Source organism: Camelus ferus, chromosome 26 (genome assembly GCF_009834535.1).
Source record: "Camelus ferus isolate YT-003-E chromosome 26, BCGSAC_Cfer_1.0, whole genome shotgun sequence".
In the NCBI taxonomy this organism is placed as follows: domain Eukaryota; kingdom Metazoa; phylum Chordata; class Mammalia; order Artiodactyla; family Camelidae; genus Camelus; species Camelus ferus.
The window spans coordinates 18793847-18812247 of record NC_045721.1 but is presented as its reverse complement, the minus strand read 5'-3'; the positions used below and the strand labels follow the sequence as shown (position 1 = coordinate 18812247).

Sequence of the window (18401 nt, the reverse complement as noted above, 5' to 3'; positions counted from 1 at the left end):
TTTTACTACATAGACCTTTTTTTCCCTATTCAATTTGAATATCCCCAAAGCAGACAAATTTGGGAGATTATATTGTAGTTACAACTCTTAAAGCTAAATTCACAGCACTGAGTCAATATTATGAAGTCAAGAACTAGGAGGAAGAGAGAGGATGAGGTAGGGAAAGAGACACTGATAAATAATAAGCAGATTTTAAATATATAAAGATTTTAATGGAAAATTCAGAGGGATAAGAAAGGAGATGTCAAATTGTTTTAAAAGATAGGGGAGAGGGAATATAATCTCATTTTTTTTAAAAGCTGTTTTTCATTGACTATAAAATTGAAACGGAAAAAAATGCAAATTAAAGATGGTAGGAGGAAAATGGAACCTTACATTATTTTATTACATAAGATGGAATGTAAATGGAAATTTATTCCGTATCTGCCTCATAGAGTATACGACAGGTACCCTCTGAGAGCCTTACACACACAAACACGGCATTTGAACTTCTGTTCCTTTTCGCTAGTGAGACAGCTATTAAATGTTTCATTTCTTTTTAGCAACCATAGGATTTGCTCAGTGTAGGTCTCCATCTGCAGTGAATAAAGTAAAAATCCAACCAGTTTGATGTTGTTTACTACTAAATTGTTATAATCGTTGCTGCCTAAGGTGTTGGTATAATAATTAACTTCAAGGGAAGTGATTATGGTAATCGAGGTTTCTGGTTTGGCCCAGCTCTAGGAATTCTTAAAGGTCACATGCCTGTCTTCTTAAGGACTGTCTAGACAATAAAATTTCAGAATTGTATAATTTAGGGTTACCTATTCATTACAATTAGAGATGTTATTTACTTTAACATTTTGGTTGTGGAAGAGAGAAAACAAAAACAGAGAAGCCACTCGTATAATTCAGAAAAAAAAAAGTTCTCTATTTAGAAGTTCCAGTTTATATAATCCCTGATCTCCTCGAGGAAACAAGGGGGATTAAAATGTTGAAAACCAGTTCATCTTGTCCTACACACGAGTTGACTAGATAGCCTAATGATAAAGGTTACAACAATAATTCATTCAGAGATGGATTACACGCTAGTGACGAATTCTCACACACATTAGAGACCACATTTTACAAAGAAATAAATTAAATCATATCAAACTACCGAAGAGTTATAGGCCCAAAATAGAACTACAGATGGGTTACTTAATTCTGTTAGACTTGCTCTGATGTTTCCTTCCCAGGAGTCAGGCCTGAGTCCTTGGCCCGATGCAGAATTTCAGATGGGTGGCATTCAACCGTATATTTGCAGCGCTGACCTTTTGTTTGAGCTTCAGTCCTGACCTTTAACTTTTTGCTGGGTATCTCTGATTTCTAAAATCAAACCCCATATCAGATCCCTCTTTGGACTTCCTTTATTTATTTCAGCTATTTGAGTCTCTCCTGATGGCCTGAAGTCTTGGAATGGTACCAGATTTCTCCTTCTGGTCTGTTCACCACTTAATTTAATCAGTAGCAAATTCTTGCCAGATCATTCCGTTCCACTCCCCCTTCCCCTCCCCCTTATTTCTAATCCAGACTTTTATCTCTCTCATACCTATACTATCACGCCAGCCTCCTAACTAGACGGCTCCAGCCAGTCTTGGGTTCTTGCACGTCAGATTCACCTTGGAGTTTCCAACATTCATTTCTTTCTACAAGCACACCCTGCCGGGCCTGTCCATTTTGGAATCATGTCTGTGCTCATCTCTGCCTCATACCTTCTCTCTAATGATCATTTTCCTCATGTATCTTGCTTTGATGGGATCTCCCTGGCAGCCCCAATTCTCTTAATTTACTGTCTGAATTCTTCCTTTAACACTAAGGAATGTATAGGAGGCTGTGTTCTTTAAATTTTATGATTGGCCCCACCTCCAGTGAAGGTAGCAAGCACCTTGCTTTGCTTTTGCATCTTGTTTTGTTTTCTTTTTTCTTTCACTTAAAGATCCTGGACATCCTTCCTTATCTGCACATACACTTGTATGCAATGCTTTTAAAATGCCTGCTGAGTATGGCTGTACTAGAACTCACCTTCTTACTGATAGACACTGGTGGTTTTTCCAGTTTTGTTATTATCAGACATGCTACAGTGAACATCCTTGCCTATCCTGAGGAAATTTCCTAGCCATAGGTAAAATTGTAGCACTGGGATTGCTAGATTAAAAGTATACTTATTTTAAATTTGGATAGATATAACTAATTATCTGCTGAAATAATTTTCACTCTCTACTCCCATTTTTGATATCACTAATTTTCCAGCCAACGAAGATTTGGACACTGATATAGGAGCTTTGTTTAATGGCGGCTCATCCTCATAGACCATTAGTAGTGGAGAAAATGGAAAGCTGGGAGAAAGGGGAATTGAAGGCCAGAAAACAGACTGTTCAGTGGTTGGTGAGTAGACGGGTAATCTGGCACCCAGGACAGCAGATAGCATCATCCTTCTTTGCCAAGGATCCACTGGAACCAAATGAAATCTAAATGCATCCATCTACAAAATAGGGATAATCTTCCTATTTACTTTATTTTTACAGATGTGAATCTAAATGAAATGAAATGTAACTGCCTCAGCCATTAGGAATTCTCCCAAGGGATGGTATTACATAAATTAGGTGAATTCAGAAGAGCAGAGTGAAAACTTGATCAGGAAAAAAAAAGCCTGGAGAGCGGCGACTTTCCTTTTTGTCATCTTAACTGCTTTTGTGTGACCAAACGTTTCCTGTGCCAGCCAGTGGGGGAGAAGAAGTGAGCTTGTCTCTTAACTGCTTTAGAGTTTTGTTTGTCTATTTAGGGTCCCTTTTTGAAGTCTTGAGATTTATGGAACAATAAATGTCATGTACCGCTGTGTGCTATTTTGGATTCCTCATCGGTTTTAGAAGTTGGGTAAGAATATTTATCTGACAGCTTATCAAATTTGAAGTTACACCAAGAAGTATTGTGCAGTAGTTCATCCCAGTGAAACAAATGAAATTCCAGCAGCAGCAAAGTGTGCTACTTTTTTTTCTTTAATAGTAGGATGCAGACATTTTAACATAATACATGTTTTCTAATTGGGAAGAAAAAAAGCACACCAGGAAGCAAGGTTTAAACAAGAATGGTGTGGCTGGTTTGTTGAATGGTGTTATTAGTATACCATAACACAAATTTTGGCCATCCTAATGGGCCAATTTAGAGCAGTCCCAAACAAAGCACCTCATTCACTCAGTGATGTAAGAGATTAGTTTTAGCCAGGTCTCACCTTTTTCATAGCATTCAGAAGTACAACCTTAAGATTACTCACCAGGATATCACGTCTCACCTGGAACTGGAGAATCTTACCTTGTGTAATCTTGATGAATGGAGTGGGACTGAACACAGGACCAGGAGGTGGGGGCTTCCCTTTATTAAGCGTGAAGCCTAGCTTCCTGGGTGTAAACGAGGAAGACCTAGAAAGATAAAGTAAGCAAATTCGCCTTGGGCGACTCCTTTCTCCGCCTCCGGCTCCCTCTGGTTGCTCCTTCCCAGGAGCTCTGAGCTCTCTAGAGTTTCTAGCGGTTTCAAGTTTCTGCCCAGATGCTCCAAGTACAAATGCAACCCCTTCTAAGGCCCTCGCCCAGGAAGGCAGGTCCAGTTCTCGCCGCGAAGCTGTTTCAAGGCTGACCCTCCATCCTTACTCTCCAGGACCACCCTCCTCCACCTTCGAGACTGACCGCAGATGCTTCGACGGCCTGCAGAGCGAAAGGCCGTCCCCACCCGCCACCCTCCCGGGCGGCTGCCACGCTAACCCCGCAGCGCCAGCTCCGTGCCATAGTGAATCTCAATTCACTTGACTCCCTCCCCAGTTTGTGAATCCAGGAGGGGAGGCGGACGGTGTTTCACACCCTCCGACAGCCCTCGCCCAGCGCTGTGTCCCGCGCGAGCTGGGGAAGTCGTTACGCATTAGCCTGCAGGATTAGGCGAATTCACCTTAAGTGAATGATCTCCGGGGTCGTCCTCGGGGTTTTTGTTTTCCTTTGCTTTACAAGCAGCTGCTTAGTAACCCGGAAAAATACGAATGGGGGACGGCAGTGTAGACCTGGCTGGACAGGAGTTTGGGGACCGAGAGGTTCCCTCCAGACCGAGGGGTTGGGGCACAAAATGGTCTGTGTCCAGGCCCTGCCAGGCCTGCTGCTCTTGGCACCGTCGCCCGACGTCCGGTCCCTCCTCAGAGCCGACCAGGGCGTAGTAGCTGCTGAATAAATAAATGCTTCTGGCATGAGATAGTCCACGTTTCTTTCCGGACACATCCTGGGTATAGGAAAGCCTGGCCCCCGGGCTTCCGTAGGCTCCCTCCAGCGTGGTGGCCCACACCTTCTTGGCCAGAGCAGGGCCCGGGGCGGGGGACTTCCCGGGGCGGGGGCCTTCCCGGGGCGGGGGCAGACGGAAGGAGCTGGTTACGGGGTGCGTCCACGTCCAGCTGTCCCGCACCCTGCGGCGGAGGCCAGCGGCGGCCGGGCCCGGCGGGCGCAGTGCCCCAGGCCCGCGGGCGGGGGCCTGGTGCCCAGTGGCTTCTCCGGGTCAGGCCGGAGTCCTCCGAGGGCCACCGGGGCAGGCGTGTCGCAGCGCTCTCGGGCCGCGGGACCCGCCTTCGTTTTCCGCCCTGAGGCCCGCGGCCTCTCGACTGAGGTCACGGAGGGCCGGGCGCCCTGCGGAGGCCCGGGGGCGACGCCGCCCCGGACGCGCCACGGACGCGCTTTCAAGCGCTAGCGGTGCCTTTCACACTTTCCCACAGCCAGGAACCGCCCCGGGGTCCAAAGGGGTGCGGCGTGGGGGAGCCTTTGTGCCCTAGCTGTTTGCTCGGACTTTTTCTTCCGAAGAGGGCTTCCCCACCCCTTTCCTCTCGAAAGTCCTGTGGTTTCCCTAGAAGTCGGAAAGAGGTTGAGAGGCCTGCGGAGACTTCTCGGCTGTTTTTTTCCTGTCTCGAAGCTAAAAACCCTAAGCGTTCAGCCGTGGGGGGATAGTTGGGGTCAAGGGGAAGGAGCGAGCAGTGCATTCCTTCGCCCTCTTCCCTCCCACCTGGCCCTCCGCTCCCCTCCCCCGCCTGGCTCGGGCCAGCGATCCAGCCGGCGCGGCGGGCCACGGGCGCTGCAGGGTTAAGCCCTGGAATGTGGCGGCGAGGAATGTGCATGCAGATGAGCCGAGCGAGGGGCGGGCCCGCGGGGCGGGCCCGGGGCGGGGCGCATGCTAATCGCATGCAAATGAGGAGGCCCGTCGCCGCCACGGCCGCCGCTCCACCGAGCTTCCCGGATCCGAGCCCAGACGGCGGCGTCTTGGGCAGCTTGGGCGCCGCGACCCTCGGCGGCCACAGTGGGACGGGGAGGAGGAGGAGGAGGAGGAAGAGGCGGAGGCAGCGGCGGCGGCCGCGAGGAGGAGGAGGAGGAGGGTTCGCTCGCCAGCTCCGACGCAGACATGGTGGACTGATCCCCGGCGGGGCCGAGAGCAGGGTTTCCTAAGGCGCCTCCCGCGCGTGGCCCCGCCGCGCCCCAAGCCCCGCGCCCCGCAGCCCCTCGCCGGCTCCCGGGTCGGGTGCGGCGACCGGGCCGGGCAGCCGCGTTCCCGCCGCGTCCCGCGCCCGGTCCCTATGGAGGCGCCGCTCGCCGGCGAGGCCGCCGACCATGCCTAGGAGGGCCGGGAGCGGGCAGCTGCCGCTACCCCGGGGCTGGGAGGAGGCCAGGGACTACGACGGCAAGGTCTTCTACATCGACCACAACACCCGGAGGACCAGCTGGATCGACCCCCGGGACAGGTGGGCGGCCGGGCCGCGGGTGGGCTCGGGGACCTGCCTCGGAAGCGCCGCGGCGCCTGTTGTCTGGGAGACCCGGCCGAGCGGCGGCGCCCGCGGCGCGGGGGGCGTGGGGCGTGGGGCGTCGCCGGCCCCGGGTGCCGGGAGGTGTCCCGGGAAGGAGGCGCGGGACCGTCCTCCTGCGTCAGCCGGCGAGGCGCCCTGGAGGGGGCCGGCTGAAGCTGCCCCTTCCAGGGCCCCCTTGCCTGCCCGCTTTTCGACGGCCCCGGGACCTATAGACACGGGCCCAGAGGGAAGGGTGGATGTGACGCCCTGGGCGGGCACTCTGTGTCCAGTTAACGGATCCAGAGGGGCCACCTGAGCCCTGCCCGAGCTCGCCTCCGCCCTAAAGTGAGGCTGGAGGGCACATTCGGCCTGGGAGGTGGGGCCGGGCCTGGGGCCTCCTGGTGGAGGCCTAAGTGCCAGGTGGGGCCAACCTGCCGTCCAGGCCACCTGTGGCATCTCTCTGGCCGTCCTTGGCTCCCAGCCTTGACTGCACGCCCTTGGCGGGGCGCGCCGCGGGTCAGGCCGCAGGTCCTGAGCGTGGACAGGGTCCTGGGCATCCTTCCTCGCAGGGCCCTGGTGGTGGGTGTAATTGACTTTGCCCCTCAAGTTTAAGAAACGCTTATTTGGGGTTTTGCTGCCTGATGTTAAGTCTCCACCTGAAAACTTGAACTGACTTTCCAGATCTTGAAAAGGCAGATTCCGTTCTGAAGTAAGAAGTGGTTTAATGAACAGTGGAACCGAACCTTGGTTATGGAGGAACGCTGACTTGAGCTGAGCAGGATTTCTTGTAGTTTTCAACACACTTTTTATTCCCACTCGGAAGTGAAGAGAAGCATAACAAAATCATCATCTAGGAAGTTCAGGAGCTGAAGTTTAGCTGAGTGTTCACAAATGTTGTCTCTTGTCTCCCATCTTTCCTTTTACCCTAAGAAGGAAAATTTCTTGTAGTTAGAATTATTATAAGAATAGTAGGAGATTTTCCTTATTGTCAATTTGTAAACTGTTAAGGAGGTGTTCCTATTTATCAATTTAAATAATATACCATTAAGGATAACTCCAAATTTTGGACTTTTATCATCTCTGTAATGTGTTTCCACCCGTTTATAAAATGTGGCCTTAGGGGTTTATAACCTTTTTAGATGCTTCTCCCTATTAAACAGACCCCCTTTTCTCAATTTGAAGCTGAAATAGTTTCATACTTAGATTCTCAGTTACTTTTACCCTAAGAATATTGTTTTTGAATGCTATTAAAGCGCAATTATAAGAAAGTCGGAAGTGACATTATAAATTTATGAAACAATCCTTGTTAAATTATCCATGAAGGTATCAGTTTAGGTTTCCCTCTTGAAATGAGAAAAGGCACCTGTGCTGAGGCCCCGCCTTGCTCCAGCCTGGCTGCCTGTTGCTGGCCCGATGAAAGTTATGACAAGCATCACACCTTCACAGTCTCTCCACACATAGTTGTTGTCATAAACTTCACGCTCCAAGCCAGTCATTGCACTTTGAAACTACTTACCAGATAGTAAATGTCAGTGATGATGGTGTGCGCCCGACAGTGGCTTTTAAGGCACCTGTATAAATATTTGACTTTTGCAGCTGTCTAGTAATTCTTTCTGCTTTCTGATACTTGGAGTTTCAGGTTATTGAAACTGCCACGCGTTCTTGAAATATTTAGGCATTTTTAGATTCTCTTCTGCTTCAATTAAATGTCTTATTTTATTATCTCATTCGTGTTTACCAACAAGAATTACAAGAATACGTAATGCTTGCGTAAAGCAAATAGAAAGTGAAGTAAAATTATATGGCTTGGCTTATCTATATCACTACTTCTTAAACAAGTTAAGCATGTTTTTTGTTTTAAATTGTTAACGGATTAACAATTATCATGAACTCTGTTTTCAGGAAACTGGGTAACCAATCCAGTTTTGACTAAGATGATTCCAGTTTTCCTTGAAGCTGTTGGATCTTTAAGTAATTATGAATTTGACTGGTTATGAATATTTCTGGGTCTCTGTATTAAAGAATTTAAAAAGATACTATGTGAGATCTGAGTCAACATTGACATTCTTAGTTTATATTTGATTGTGTTTTCTTTTAGGGCAATGAAGTGTCTGTATCTTGCTGATAGTATCAGAGATGGTGGGAGAGACTATTTGGAGTAAATGTTACCCCTGGTCAGTTTTGTTATACACTTACCAAACGTATGGAAGGAGATATGTTACACAGGCCAATCAGAGTGTGCGTCTTCTTTTGCAGGATCCAGTGACAAATCCTGAAAGAAAACTGACTTGATAAAACTGTAGATCTGCAGTACTTTTGAACTTTTAAAGCTGTTTAATTAAGATAGTCGTGATGATTTTTACCCAGTCATATTTATGTTAAGAAAAATAATTTTCTTTGTTTAATGGTCTGTCAGAACTTGTGAGGTATTTCTGATTGTGTAGGGAATCATGCTGTCGTGGGGGAAAGCTGGGGAATTTCACAAGAACATAATTTTATTCAGTAAGTAGTGATTTTAGAATAGTGAAGTGAAGTATTATTTTAAAATGCTTTTAAGCTTTTGGAGGTTGATGACATAGTGCAGACTCTGCTGGGATGTGATCAAAGCTTTCAGTGCTCCACCTCTTACCAACTGAGAAAGCTTTCTGAACCCCCTTGAAAGCTCCGTTTGCAACTCTAAAATGACGATCATACCACCTACTCCACAGAGATGTTTGGGAGCCTGTAGTTAGGACCCAGGTAAAGGGTGGTCGTTACAGTGTCATTCCGTTTTAAGATGGATGATAGTTCAGGTTGCCCCTGAGGATAGCGGATGTGCTAGCATGTTTATTGTGTAGTAGCCACCATGCTCAGCTCTTTAGCTGCGAGGCCATTTTTCTCCCAATAGTCCTGTGAGGTAGGTGCTGTTACAGATGGGGAAACTGAGTCACAGGGCGATTGCCATTGCTCTTGAGTGTGGAGCCAGGATCTGAAGCCAGATAGTCCGACTCTAGAGTCTGCATCCTTTATCATTCCTCTAGACTTCCTGGACACCTGGGCATGCTCAGGGTCTTTGGATGGAGTAGAATCTCTTGCCCAGGGTTGATTGATTTTTCAGGCTGACTGACCAGTCTTTGCTGGTCTTCAAAGGTTCCCATCAGCTCTGTAGGAATCTGTGATCCCTGTAGGATGAATGCCTTAGGAGTGTGGGTTGGGGACACATCAAGCTAACCCCATGGAACACAGTGCTGGTCCGGGTAGAACCTGGAAGTTCAGTGTAGTCTTGGATACATTAGAAGTTCACTTTGGGGAAGAGTTAAGGGCTCTGTGTCAACCTGAATAGATTACAGTTTTACTGTAACAGGCTTGACTTTGCCCTTCCTCTGCCCCTCCCCAATCCTGGAGAAGGTTTCTTGTCCGTGAGTCCTCGGAGCTCCCCCCACCCCAAGCTGGGCCAACTGTTGTTTTGCAGGTCTGCTCCCTCCTCCCTCACTGTCCTCTTATTTTACTCACCATGTACACCCTTTGACTGCACCAGTTGGTGTTTATGGTGGGCCATAGACCGTGGCCAAATGGTCTGGTGCATTAAAGCAAAACAAAACAAACCAAAACCAAAAAAAAAAAAAAAAAAAAAAAGAAAAGACAAAAAAACTGTATTTAACATAGGAGAAAAAGGTGGGGTGATGGATTTATTTGCCTCTTGGAGGAGCAGGCCTCAGAAACAGGACGAGTGGTTTTATGAACACCCAGAGGGATTCTGTTCACTTTTCTCTCCTTGGATTGGACGTGACCCAGGGATACAATAACTGTCCTGGTTGAATTTAGATTTACCGCCACACAGAGTGACTTTGCATGAAAGCGGCTGATAGGCCGCCATCTGTGGTTTATGGCTGGGGTCAGGTGTTGAGCAACCTGTACTTTCTAATTGAAGGGAAGAAGTCTTGAGGGGCGGGGAGGGTGACAGTGAGGAGGAGGAGGACGTCAGCTGGGTGTCACTGTGACTGAGTAACTGGTTCTCCACACCCAGTTTGTGGCCCTTGAGTAGGCTCTGTGGAACTCTGTATTGTCTTTCTTTCAAAGTCAAAGCAAGTAATTTTGCTAAACCTACTGCTGGAGTGTAAGCTCTTCAAAAGACTTAATTGCTTATTCTTGCTCTTTGTATCCTTTGTGTCTGGCAGATGTTAAGTGAATGTTGGTTAGGTCAGTTAATGAAGAAAGGTTGTTAAATTAATGGAAGAATACTAGTTGAGCTATTCTCTTGTTTCCAATTTTCTTATTGTTGGGCTTTCAAAAACTGTACCCAAAACAATCAACACCCAGAAACAGCTGATTTTCCTGTTCGATGAAAATTAATGAGAGAATTACGATGCTACATTTGATTAACAGTATAAATATGTGAATTACTTATAAGAGCAAAGAAAGCAAAATCAACCCCAGTAGCCTTAATTACAACCGCTTTGTCATAGATTACTGGACATCATCCCTCTCCAGCAGCTCCGTCCGAGTCTGGGTGCCAGGTGGTTACTGTGAATTATTTGCATGATTATGGTATTTGAAGTGTGGAGAGGTTCTTAAAAGAAAGTTTTGGTTTTTTTTTTAATCACTATGGGAAGCACTAATTTAAACTAAACTATGCTGTCTTCCCCAAATTCCCAACAGAGTATTTCTTGTTTTCAACAGTTTGTTGTGATGCTTGCTATAGTGAGCAGTAGTTGGCTTAGAACATGGCTGAGATTTCTTCCCTGACTTCAGCAGTCTGTCGTTTGCAGTTTAATTTTGTTAGAAGACTCAGGACAATAATTGTATTTTCAAGGAAGACCATTACTTATAAATAAGTAATTTTCCTTTTTTTTTTTTTTTTTTTAGCTGCAAATCACTAGGTTGTGAGTTACCTAGTCAGCCACTGTGACACGTGGCCTTCAAGCCAGCCAGTATGTAAATTTCACATGGGGACGCCCTGGTGTGCAGGGAAAAGTGTGGAAGTCCCGCAGCCCGCCGAGCCCTGCGCCGCCTGCCTCTGGGCCTTGGAGATGCGGCCTTGTAGATGGCAGTTGCTCACTCTTCCTGAGTCCATGTCTGTGGGAAAACGATGCCACCACTCTGGAGGAGTGTGGCCAGCCTCATTTTGCCGACGTGGGCGTTACTGAAATGGTGGGAAACAGTGCTAGCCCTAACGCAGTGTAAATTCCTCCAGCCAGGGCCCTAGTCTGTCTGTGCTCCAGCCCTATGAACATGAAATTGGTTGAACTGATTTCTTGTTAGAATTTTGGACTAATTTCATCATCCATTGCTGAAGCTCCTGTTATTGGAAAAATTACCACAGAAGTATAAAGAAGAGGAATGGGATTTTAAAAGGCACAGTGTATGAGTGAGTTGAGGGTTAAACATAATTTACCAGAATCAATATCGTTACAATGGCCATACTGCCCAAGGCAATCTACAGATTTAATGCAATCCCTTTCAAATTACCCAGGACATTTCTTACAGAACTGGAACAAGCGATCCTAAAATTTATATAGAAAAAATGATTTACCAAATATATAGGTTCAGAATGTTTTCAGTGTCTTCGATCCTAAAATTTATATAGAAAAAAGTGATTTACCAAATATATAGGTTCAGAATGTTTTCAATGTCTTCAGTGGTTTTTTTGTCCTTCCCAAGTATTTATTTTTTATTGAGATAAAAAGCATCACAGAAAATTAACCATTTTAAAGGGTACAAATCAATATTTTTTAGTAGATTCACAGTGCTCTGCAACAATGATCATTATGTAATTCCTCAACATTTTTATCAGTCCCCAAAGAAACCCCCATACCCATTAAGAGCTTGCTCTTCACCCACCCCTGTTGCCTTTGGCAGTCCTGAATCTGCCTTCTGTCTCTGTGCTTTTGCCTACACCGGACACTTGATGTGAACAGAATGATGCAGTGTGTGTCCTTTCGTGTCTGGCTTCTTACATCTAGCAGGGTATTTTCAAGGTTCATCCATGTCGTAGCACGTGTCAGCGCTTCGTGTCTTCCTGCGACTTTGAATAACATTCGTTGTATGGATGTCCCACACTTTGTTTATCCGTGCCTCAGCTGATGGGCGTTTGTGTCGTTTCCACTTGATGGCTGTTATGAATAATACTGCTGTGAACATTCATGTTTAATTTTTATCTGAATGTATGTTTTCAGTTCTCTTGAATATTTACCTAGAAGTGGAGTTGCTGGGTCAGATGCTAATTCTGTATTTAACTTTTTGAGGAACTGCCAAACTCCTCCATGGTGGCTGCACCAGTTTCCATTCCATTCCATTCCGTTCCATTCCAGCAGCGTCTGAGGGTTCCGGTTTCTCCACATTCTCACCGACACTTGTTAGTTTCTTTCCTTTTTCTTTAAGCACTTCTAGTGGGCATGAAGTAGTATCTTACTGTGTGTTGATTTGCATTTCCTTCTTCAGTGTTCTGACAGCTTTAATGTGGCCACGTTTTCCCCTTTATTCTAGACCTTTAACCCTTGCCACCGCACCCACCTTTCTGTGTCTCCTGATCAGCTGGGGAACAACAGTTAGGAGGACTTAGAGGTAGAATAGACTGGCAAAGTGCATATTAATTTTTGTCTTCATCTCAAATAAGTTTTATTTTAAGAGGCCTAGATATGAATCACAGAATGAATCAGTCTATGTGTGTATGTATACAGCCAGCTTATTAAAAATGATTTGATGTTTAAAAGGTTTAAGCTAGTGGTATATGGTAAGAATTAAAATCATTTTTATTAGTTGTTTTTTTAAAATAAAAAACATTTGGAGGAAGCCTGACCACCACAGGCTCAGCCAGGTGACCAAGGTAAGGGTCAGCAGAGTTGGCCTCCTGACGGACCCTTGGTCTGACGTTATGACGGTGGCGTTTTTTCCTTTGTGGTCTTCCTCCCCCAAAACATCATAACCCCCGTCTTATCATGAGGGAAACACCCACCAAATCTCGACAGAGGGCATTTCACAAAGTATCTGCCCAGTATTCCCTAAAGCTGGCGCGGCCGTCAAAACAAGGAACGTCTGAGACACCGTAACAGCCAGGAGGAGCCTCGGCAGACAGGATGAGTAAATGCAGGATCCTGGGACAGAAAAAGGGCAGAAAATTGGGTAAAAGCTAAGGAAATCTATAAAAAGTATGCATCTTAGTTAATAACAATGTATCAATACTGGTTCATTATCTTTAGTAAGTGTACCATTCCTGTGAGTGTGAGACATATGGAAACTGGGTACTAACTGCTTTCTTTCTGTAAATCTAAAACTGTTCTAAAAAAAAAAGTCTACTTTTAAAAAATTACAGAAAAACACACAAAACAGTTGGAAGTGTTTTTCTTTAGTCAAAGTGTGACCACACTATGTAATTATGGTTTTTTGGTATACTTAATAAGCAGGGGTGGGCAAACTATGGCCCAAGGGCCAAATCCCAGCCTGCAGCCTTCTTTTTGTGTAGCCCTCCAGCTAAGAAGGAGTCTTACTTACATCATTAAAAGGTTGTAAAAACAAAGACAAAGAAGAATATGTGTCCGAGATTGTATGTGGCCCACAAGGCCTAAAATATGTACTCTCTGGCCCTTTACAGAAAAAGTTTGCCGACCTCTGACACAAAGTAAGATGATAAAGTCCTTAAAATATTTAATATAAACATTTAAAAGAGATATTAATCTTGCATGATAAAGTGGCGTGTTTATTGATCATTGATTCCACAGATAACTTGGACTCAAGGCAAGTGTTGTACAGAAGTGACTCAGACCCGGATGTGCAATTGGAGGAGTTGCCTTGTTTCTCTTACTAATTCTCTTCTGATGACATGCAGCGTGCTACTTAAAAGTTTTCCAGACCCATTCTTCTCTGAGTTAGCTGAAATTGTACACAAGCACTTGAGAGAAACAGGCAAAAAAAAAACCCAAAAAACAAAAAACCAAAACCCAAAAAACCTAAAAGAAAAAAAATCAAGAAACTTTTGGAAGTACCGTAGTTGTTTGTTTACTCTCGCAAGTATAAATATTATAGTAAACTGCTTTGATCATTGGAAACACTGACTTTCCTGGGACGTACTGATAATGTTTAATGAAATCACCAAGTTGGTGATGATGAGGAGGTAGAGAATAATTTCGTGTCTTATCTTTACAAAGCTGGGACCTGTCGTAGCTGTGGGTGTTCCAAAGCTGCTGTGAGCGGTTAAAATTGTTTGGCTCTGCAAATAATTTTTCCTGTACTGTTAACCCTGAGGTCAGTAAAGAAATCACGGTTCTGAGAAGACAACAATGGGTGGCACTGGAACAGAGTAACCGAGTGAAGCTTTGGGAGCTGTTCCTTCACTGCTGTAACATAGGAGGAGGTACCGTGGTCCCAGTAAGAGAATTTGAACAGAGGTGTACCTTTAACCTACTTTGGTCTCACTGTGGCTAGAAGTAGGAGGTTTAATTTTAAAGAAATGCAGGCATTATTTTGACTTAATGGTGACTTTTACCTAAATGAGTGTCCCTGGTATTTCTGGAAAAATAAGCGTGTGGGGGTTTGGCAGGCAGAGAGACTTTCCTCGGCGCCACTGCTGCTTCTGCACGAGCTGTGCTCTCCTAGTGTGTCCGGGGTGGGAGTGGTCCCCGGCTGGCACCACGTGTGAGTGCTGACAATTCACGTCACAGGAAAGGTTGACTTACGGTGCTGTGAACGCCTGATGAAAATTCTGACTTAGTGGCAGGCTGTGGAATTACATTCCTGACACTGCTTCATCTTACGCGAGAGTCATTTGATTAAGTGGCACTGATAGTCAGTACAATTAGACAGTGTTTACTGTAAAAGACTTGAAGAGCACACAGTTTCATTTAATACAGAACTTTACAGTTGTCCTTAGTGTTATGGTTTTAAATAGAGATAAGTACAAATGCCATTTTTTTTTCTTTGTAATTACAACAGTAATGAATGTGTAGAATTCACACTGCACATGGTATCCCTGGGGTATCAGTTTTGTCAGCTTATAGGTCCAGGTTTGTTAACTTTTGGCTGGTCAGTAATCCTGTCTGCACTGTGTATTCTTTTCCTTTCTGCTGATTATCAGGGTGTTTGAACTTGTTAGAAACAGATCATTTACTTTTTCCCCTCATTGCCTCCCTTCCCCCTTTTCTGCTAAGTGACACAGCTAGTGACATTTCTCAGAGGACAGTGCGACTATAAACCAGTATTTAACTTGGCTGAATGTTTAACATAATATTAATGCTCTGTTTTGCTACCACAGATCCAGATACTGCAAAGCCAACTTGATTGTCTAATCACCCTTTCGGTCCCCTTTCCTCTAAAGGTGTGACTTTAGAGTGTGCACAGATACGTTCTTGAGAGATTTCCTGATGTCTCAAACGTAGGGAGCATCTGTGTGTCTGCATCACTAACGCTCTCATGAAACTGATTCCAAACCAACTGAGGATGGAGACCTGCTTTGCGGTGTGGACCGTTCCTTTGTGCTCTCTGCTTAGACCGCCTGTCCCCACGGGGCGCTTAGGAACACTGCAGAGCCCTGGACCCATGTAAATGAAATGTGAGGGTTTGAAGGACCCTTGCCTTCTTCCAGCAGCCTCCATAATCTGTCCGCAGCCTACTTCTACTGACTTGGCCTCCTGGTCATTGGCTCACTCGTTCATTCAACCATCCTTCAAACGTTTATTGAAAACACTCTAAACCAAGCACCTTTATCGTGGGGACGTAGCGTTGAAGGACAAATAAGCAAAGTCCCTACTTTGATCAATTTTATATTCTCTTTTGGGGAAGACAAATTATAAAGACCGTAGTGAACGTGTCTTGATGGAAATAAACAAGTGGACTGATAATGGCGTCCGTGGGAGCTGCTATCAGTGGGGTGGTCAGGAAAGGCCTTTCTGAGGAGCCGACACGTAGCTGAGACAGGAGGCTAAGAAAGCGCCATCCATGTGACGACCTGGAGGCAGAAGAGTCCAGGCAGAGGAGCTGGTTAGGTTCCTGGCCCTGCTCTGCCTAGTGTGGTAGCTGCTAGGAGAATGTGGCTATTTAAATTCATCAAACTGAAATAAAGTTAAAAATTTAGTCCCTCAGTCCCACTGGCCGCATGTTAGGTGCGCAGTAGCCGCATGTACAGATAGAGAACATTGCTGTCAGTGCAGAAAGTTCTGTTGGACTGCACTGTCCCGAAGCGCTGGGGAGGTCGGTGTGTCCAAGGACCTGAAAGGTAGCCAGCATGACTGCAGTGCAGAGGCAGAGGCAGGAAGGTCTTAGAGAGGAGGAAGAGAGGTCAAAAGGGGGTCTGATCAGGTATGCCTTGTAGACTGTCAACATTTTAAGGGCATCTGGGAGCCACTGGAGAGTTTTAAGTTGAATGGAGGAATGATGGGGCATGTGTGTGTATGTGTGTGTGTGAGATATGTTCTTATCCATTAAAAAAATAAAAAGAGATCATTGCTCTATGGAGAAGGAATCGTAGAAGCTACTGCAGTGATATTAGATGAGAAACAATCAGATCTTCAGCTAGAATGACGGCTTGGCAATGGAGAGTAGTCAGTAGATTGGGGACCTGTCTTTTAGGTAAAAATGAAAGAACTTGCTCATGCTTTAGATACGTGAGGCATAAAGAAAAGAGAGGAATGAAGGATTTACGGATTTACTGATGGGGAAAGGCCAAGGAAGGAATTTGGTTGGTTGGTGTCCAGTTGCATCAGTGATCCAGAGTTCTGTTTCAGATTTATTGGTCTGAGATGCCTGTGGAGACATTTACACGGAGGTGTCTGATAGGCAGCTGGACATAGAGTCTGGAGTTTGGGAGACAGCTTCAGAGCTGGAGGTACTAAACTTGGGTATACATAGGTAGTATTTTTAAATTGTGGAATGGGGTGAGGTTCTTGGGAGAAAGGAAAAGAAGAGGTCCTGGGACTGAAGCATGTCAGGTTTGTTTTGTTTTGTTTTTTTGTGAAACCTTGTTCCAGCTAAGATGGTGTATCTGTTCTCACTGGAATGTATGTTATAGTTCCCACCACTGTGCTAAAGATGACGATGCTGAAGAAGATGATGATGATGATGATACAGATGTTATCTGTTGAGCCTTCATATGTCATTTCAGGCTCCATGAGGGCAGGTCCTGTGTGTGTGTTGTTCACTGTTGTATTTCAGTGTCTGGTTCTGTGCAAGCTCTTGATAAATATTTATTGAGTAAACGAAACCTTTGATAGGAACCATCAGTGAAACTGGGGTTTCAGGAAACCGAAGGTTAACAGGTGAAGCGGCATGTGTCAGGGCACGAAGCTGTTAATCGGTGGTGGCAGAACTCACTCACGTCTGTCTGACTTCAAAGCTGTGGCTTTTCACTCTGTGCGACCTCCAGGTACCACTCAGAAGGGCCCTTGGCCTTGGGTTTGAGGTTGGAAGTCATAGCCACCCTTCCAGACTTAGCCTGAGTTTCAGCCCTCGAAGCCTCCTTGGCAGCCCAGCCACACGTAATCCTCCAGTGCCTTATTTCTCATGGCGCCTGTTTTAGCATCTGCATCAAAACTGAATGGATCCTCTCTTGACTCTTCAAATTGAACCATTACTTTTTCAGAATTTATTCTTTCTTTTCCCAAACCAGTTGGTAGGCTGCCCTTGGTTAAGCTGTGTGCACTCTTGTTTATGTGTGCGCCCCACAGGACCCAGTGCAGTGTCTTGTGCGTGTTAGGTGCTCAGTTAAAGGTTGATCTGACTATCACTTCTGCCTTATTCCAGTGCGTTAAGTTCTTTCAGAGGTTGAGATCTGATGTGCTATAAATCCTTTCTATCCTTGCCTTCTGGTTCTAAAACCCTTTGACCTTGTACCACAGCCGTCTCCCAATCCAGGCTTCTGTGGAACCACTGTTTTCCAAATGTGCCATCCACAGTCCCTGCACCCCCCAGACCCCAACTCCCATTTGAGAACAGGTGAACTGATTATTTTAAATGGATTCTAGATTCTAGATTCTTTAATAGGACGCTGTCTTTTTCACTGCTTTAAACCCTGGTGGGCAATCAGTTGTCTGAGAATGCCTTGGTTTTGCAAGTGTATAAATTACAGACCTTGATGGGAATTCTTTTTTAATCTTGACACTTGTAGTTGAGCTTAAGTATTGGGGGGAAAACCATCTCTTTCTATAAATTGCTACATTAGCGTTTGCTTTACACTCCTTAGATCTGGATTCAGGCTCTGGCCTTGGAAACTGGGAGTGTGGTGTATTTTTGTTTAATTTACTTATATGCCTGGAAGAGTATGAGCGCTTCACTAAAGCGGTGGTTGTAAAGGAATCTTTAAACTTGTGCATTCCTTATCCCTGTCACAAGTTGCTGCCCACCCCCTCCTTTTGTCTTTGTGATAGCTCAACAACATACTGTGTATCTGTTGTTATTTGGGAATCTAGTATTCTTACATTTCTACTTTTTGACTCGGTTTGAGATCCAAGTTTGTGAATTTTAATTAAATGCTTAGATTATGCATGTAAAAAATGTTTTGTTCCTGTGTTGCTATGAGCAACAGTTGTTAAAGTTAACCTTCCTTTTTAAAGGAATTGTGGGCAAATAAATATATGAATTTTTAACAGGTTAAAAAAAAAGGTCGTCATTTGATATT

At 45.3% G+C, this 18401-nt stretch overlaps 2 protein-coding genes across 3 annotated transcripts in view; one reads left to right on the top strand and one right to left on the bottom strand.

The window, feature by feature from the left end:
* DCTD (dCMP deaminase) overlaps positions 1–5093 on the bottom strand; it is an 89551-nt gene extending 84458 nt beyond the window's left edge. The window contains exons 1-2 of one of the 2 annotated variants that reach the window (XM_032468572.1): positions 3958–5093; positions 3331–3437 (exon numbers count right to left, since the gene is read on the bottom strand). In XM_032468572.1, the coding sequence (XP_032324463.1) occupies positions 3331–3437; positions 3958–4277 (427 nt within the window). In that variant the 5' untranslated portion in view covers positions 4278–5093. The remainder of the gene's footprint in view (positions 1–3330; positions 3438–3957) is intronic. The other variant, XM_006187567.3, reaches the window with a different exon arrangement.
* Positions 5094–5341: 248 nt separating this feature from the next.
* The window catches only part of WWC2 (WW and C2 domain containing 2), a 129989-nt gene continuing 116929 nt past the window's right edge, over positions 5342–18401 (top strand). The window contains 1 exon segment of the mRNA XM_032468571.1: positions 5342–5776. Within this exon segment, the coding sequence (XP_032324462.1) occupies positions 5646–5776 (131 nt within the window). The 5' untranslated portion in view covers positions 5342–5645.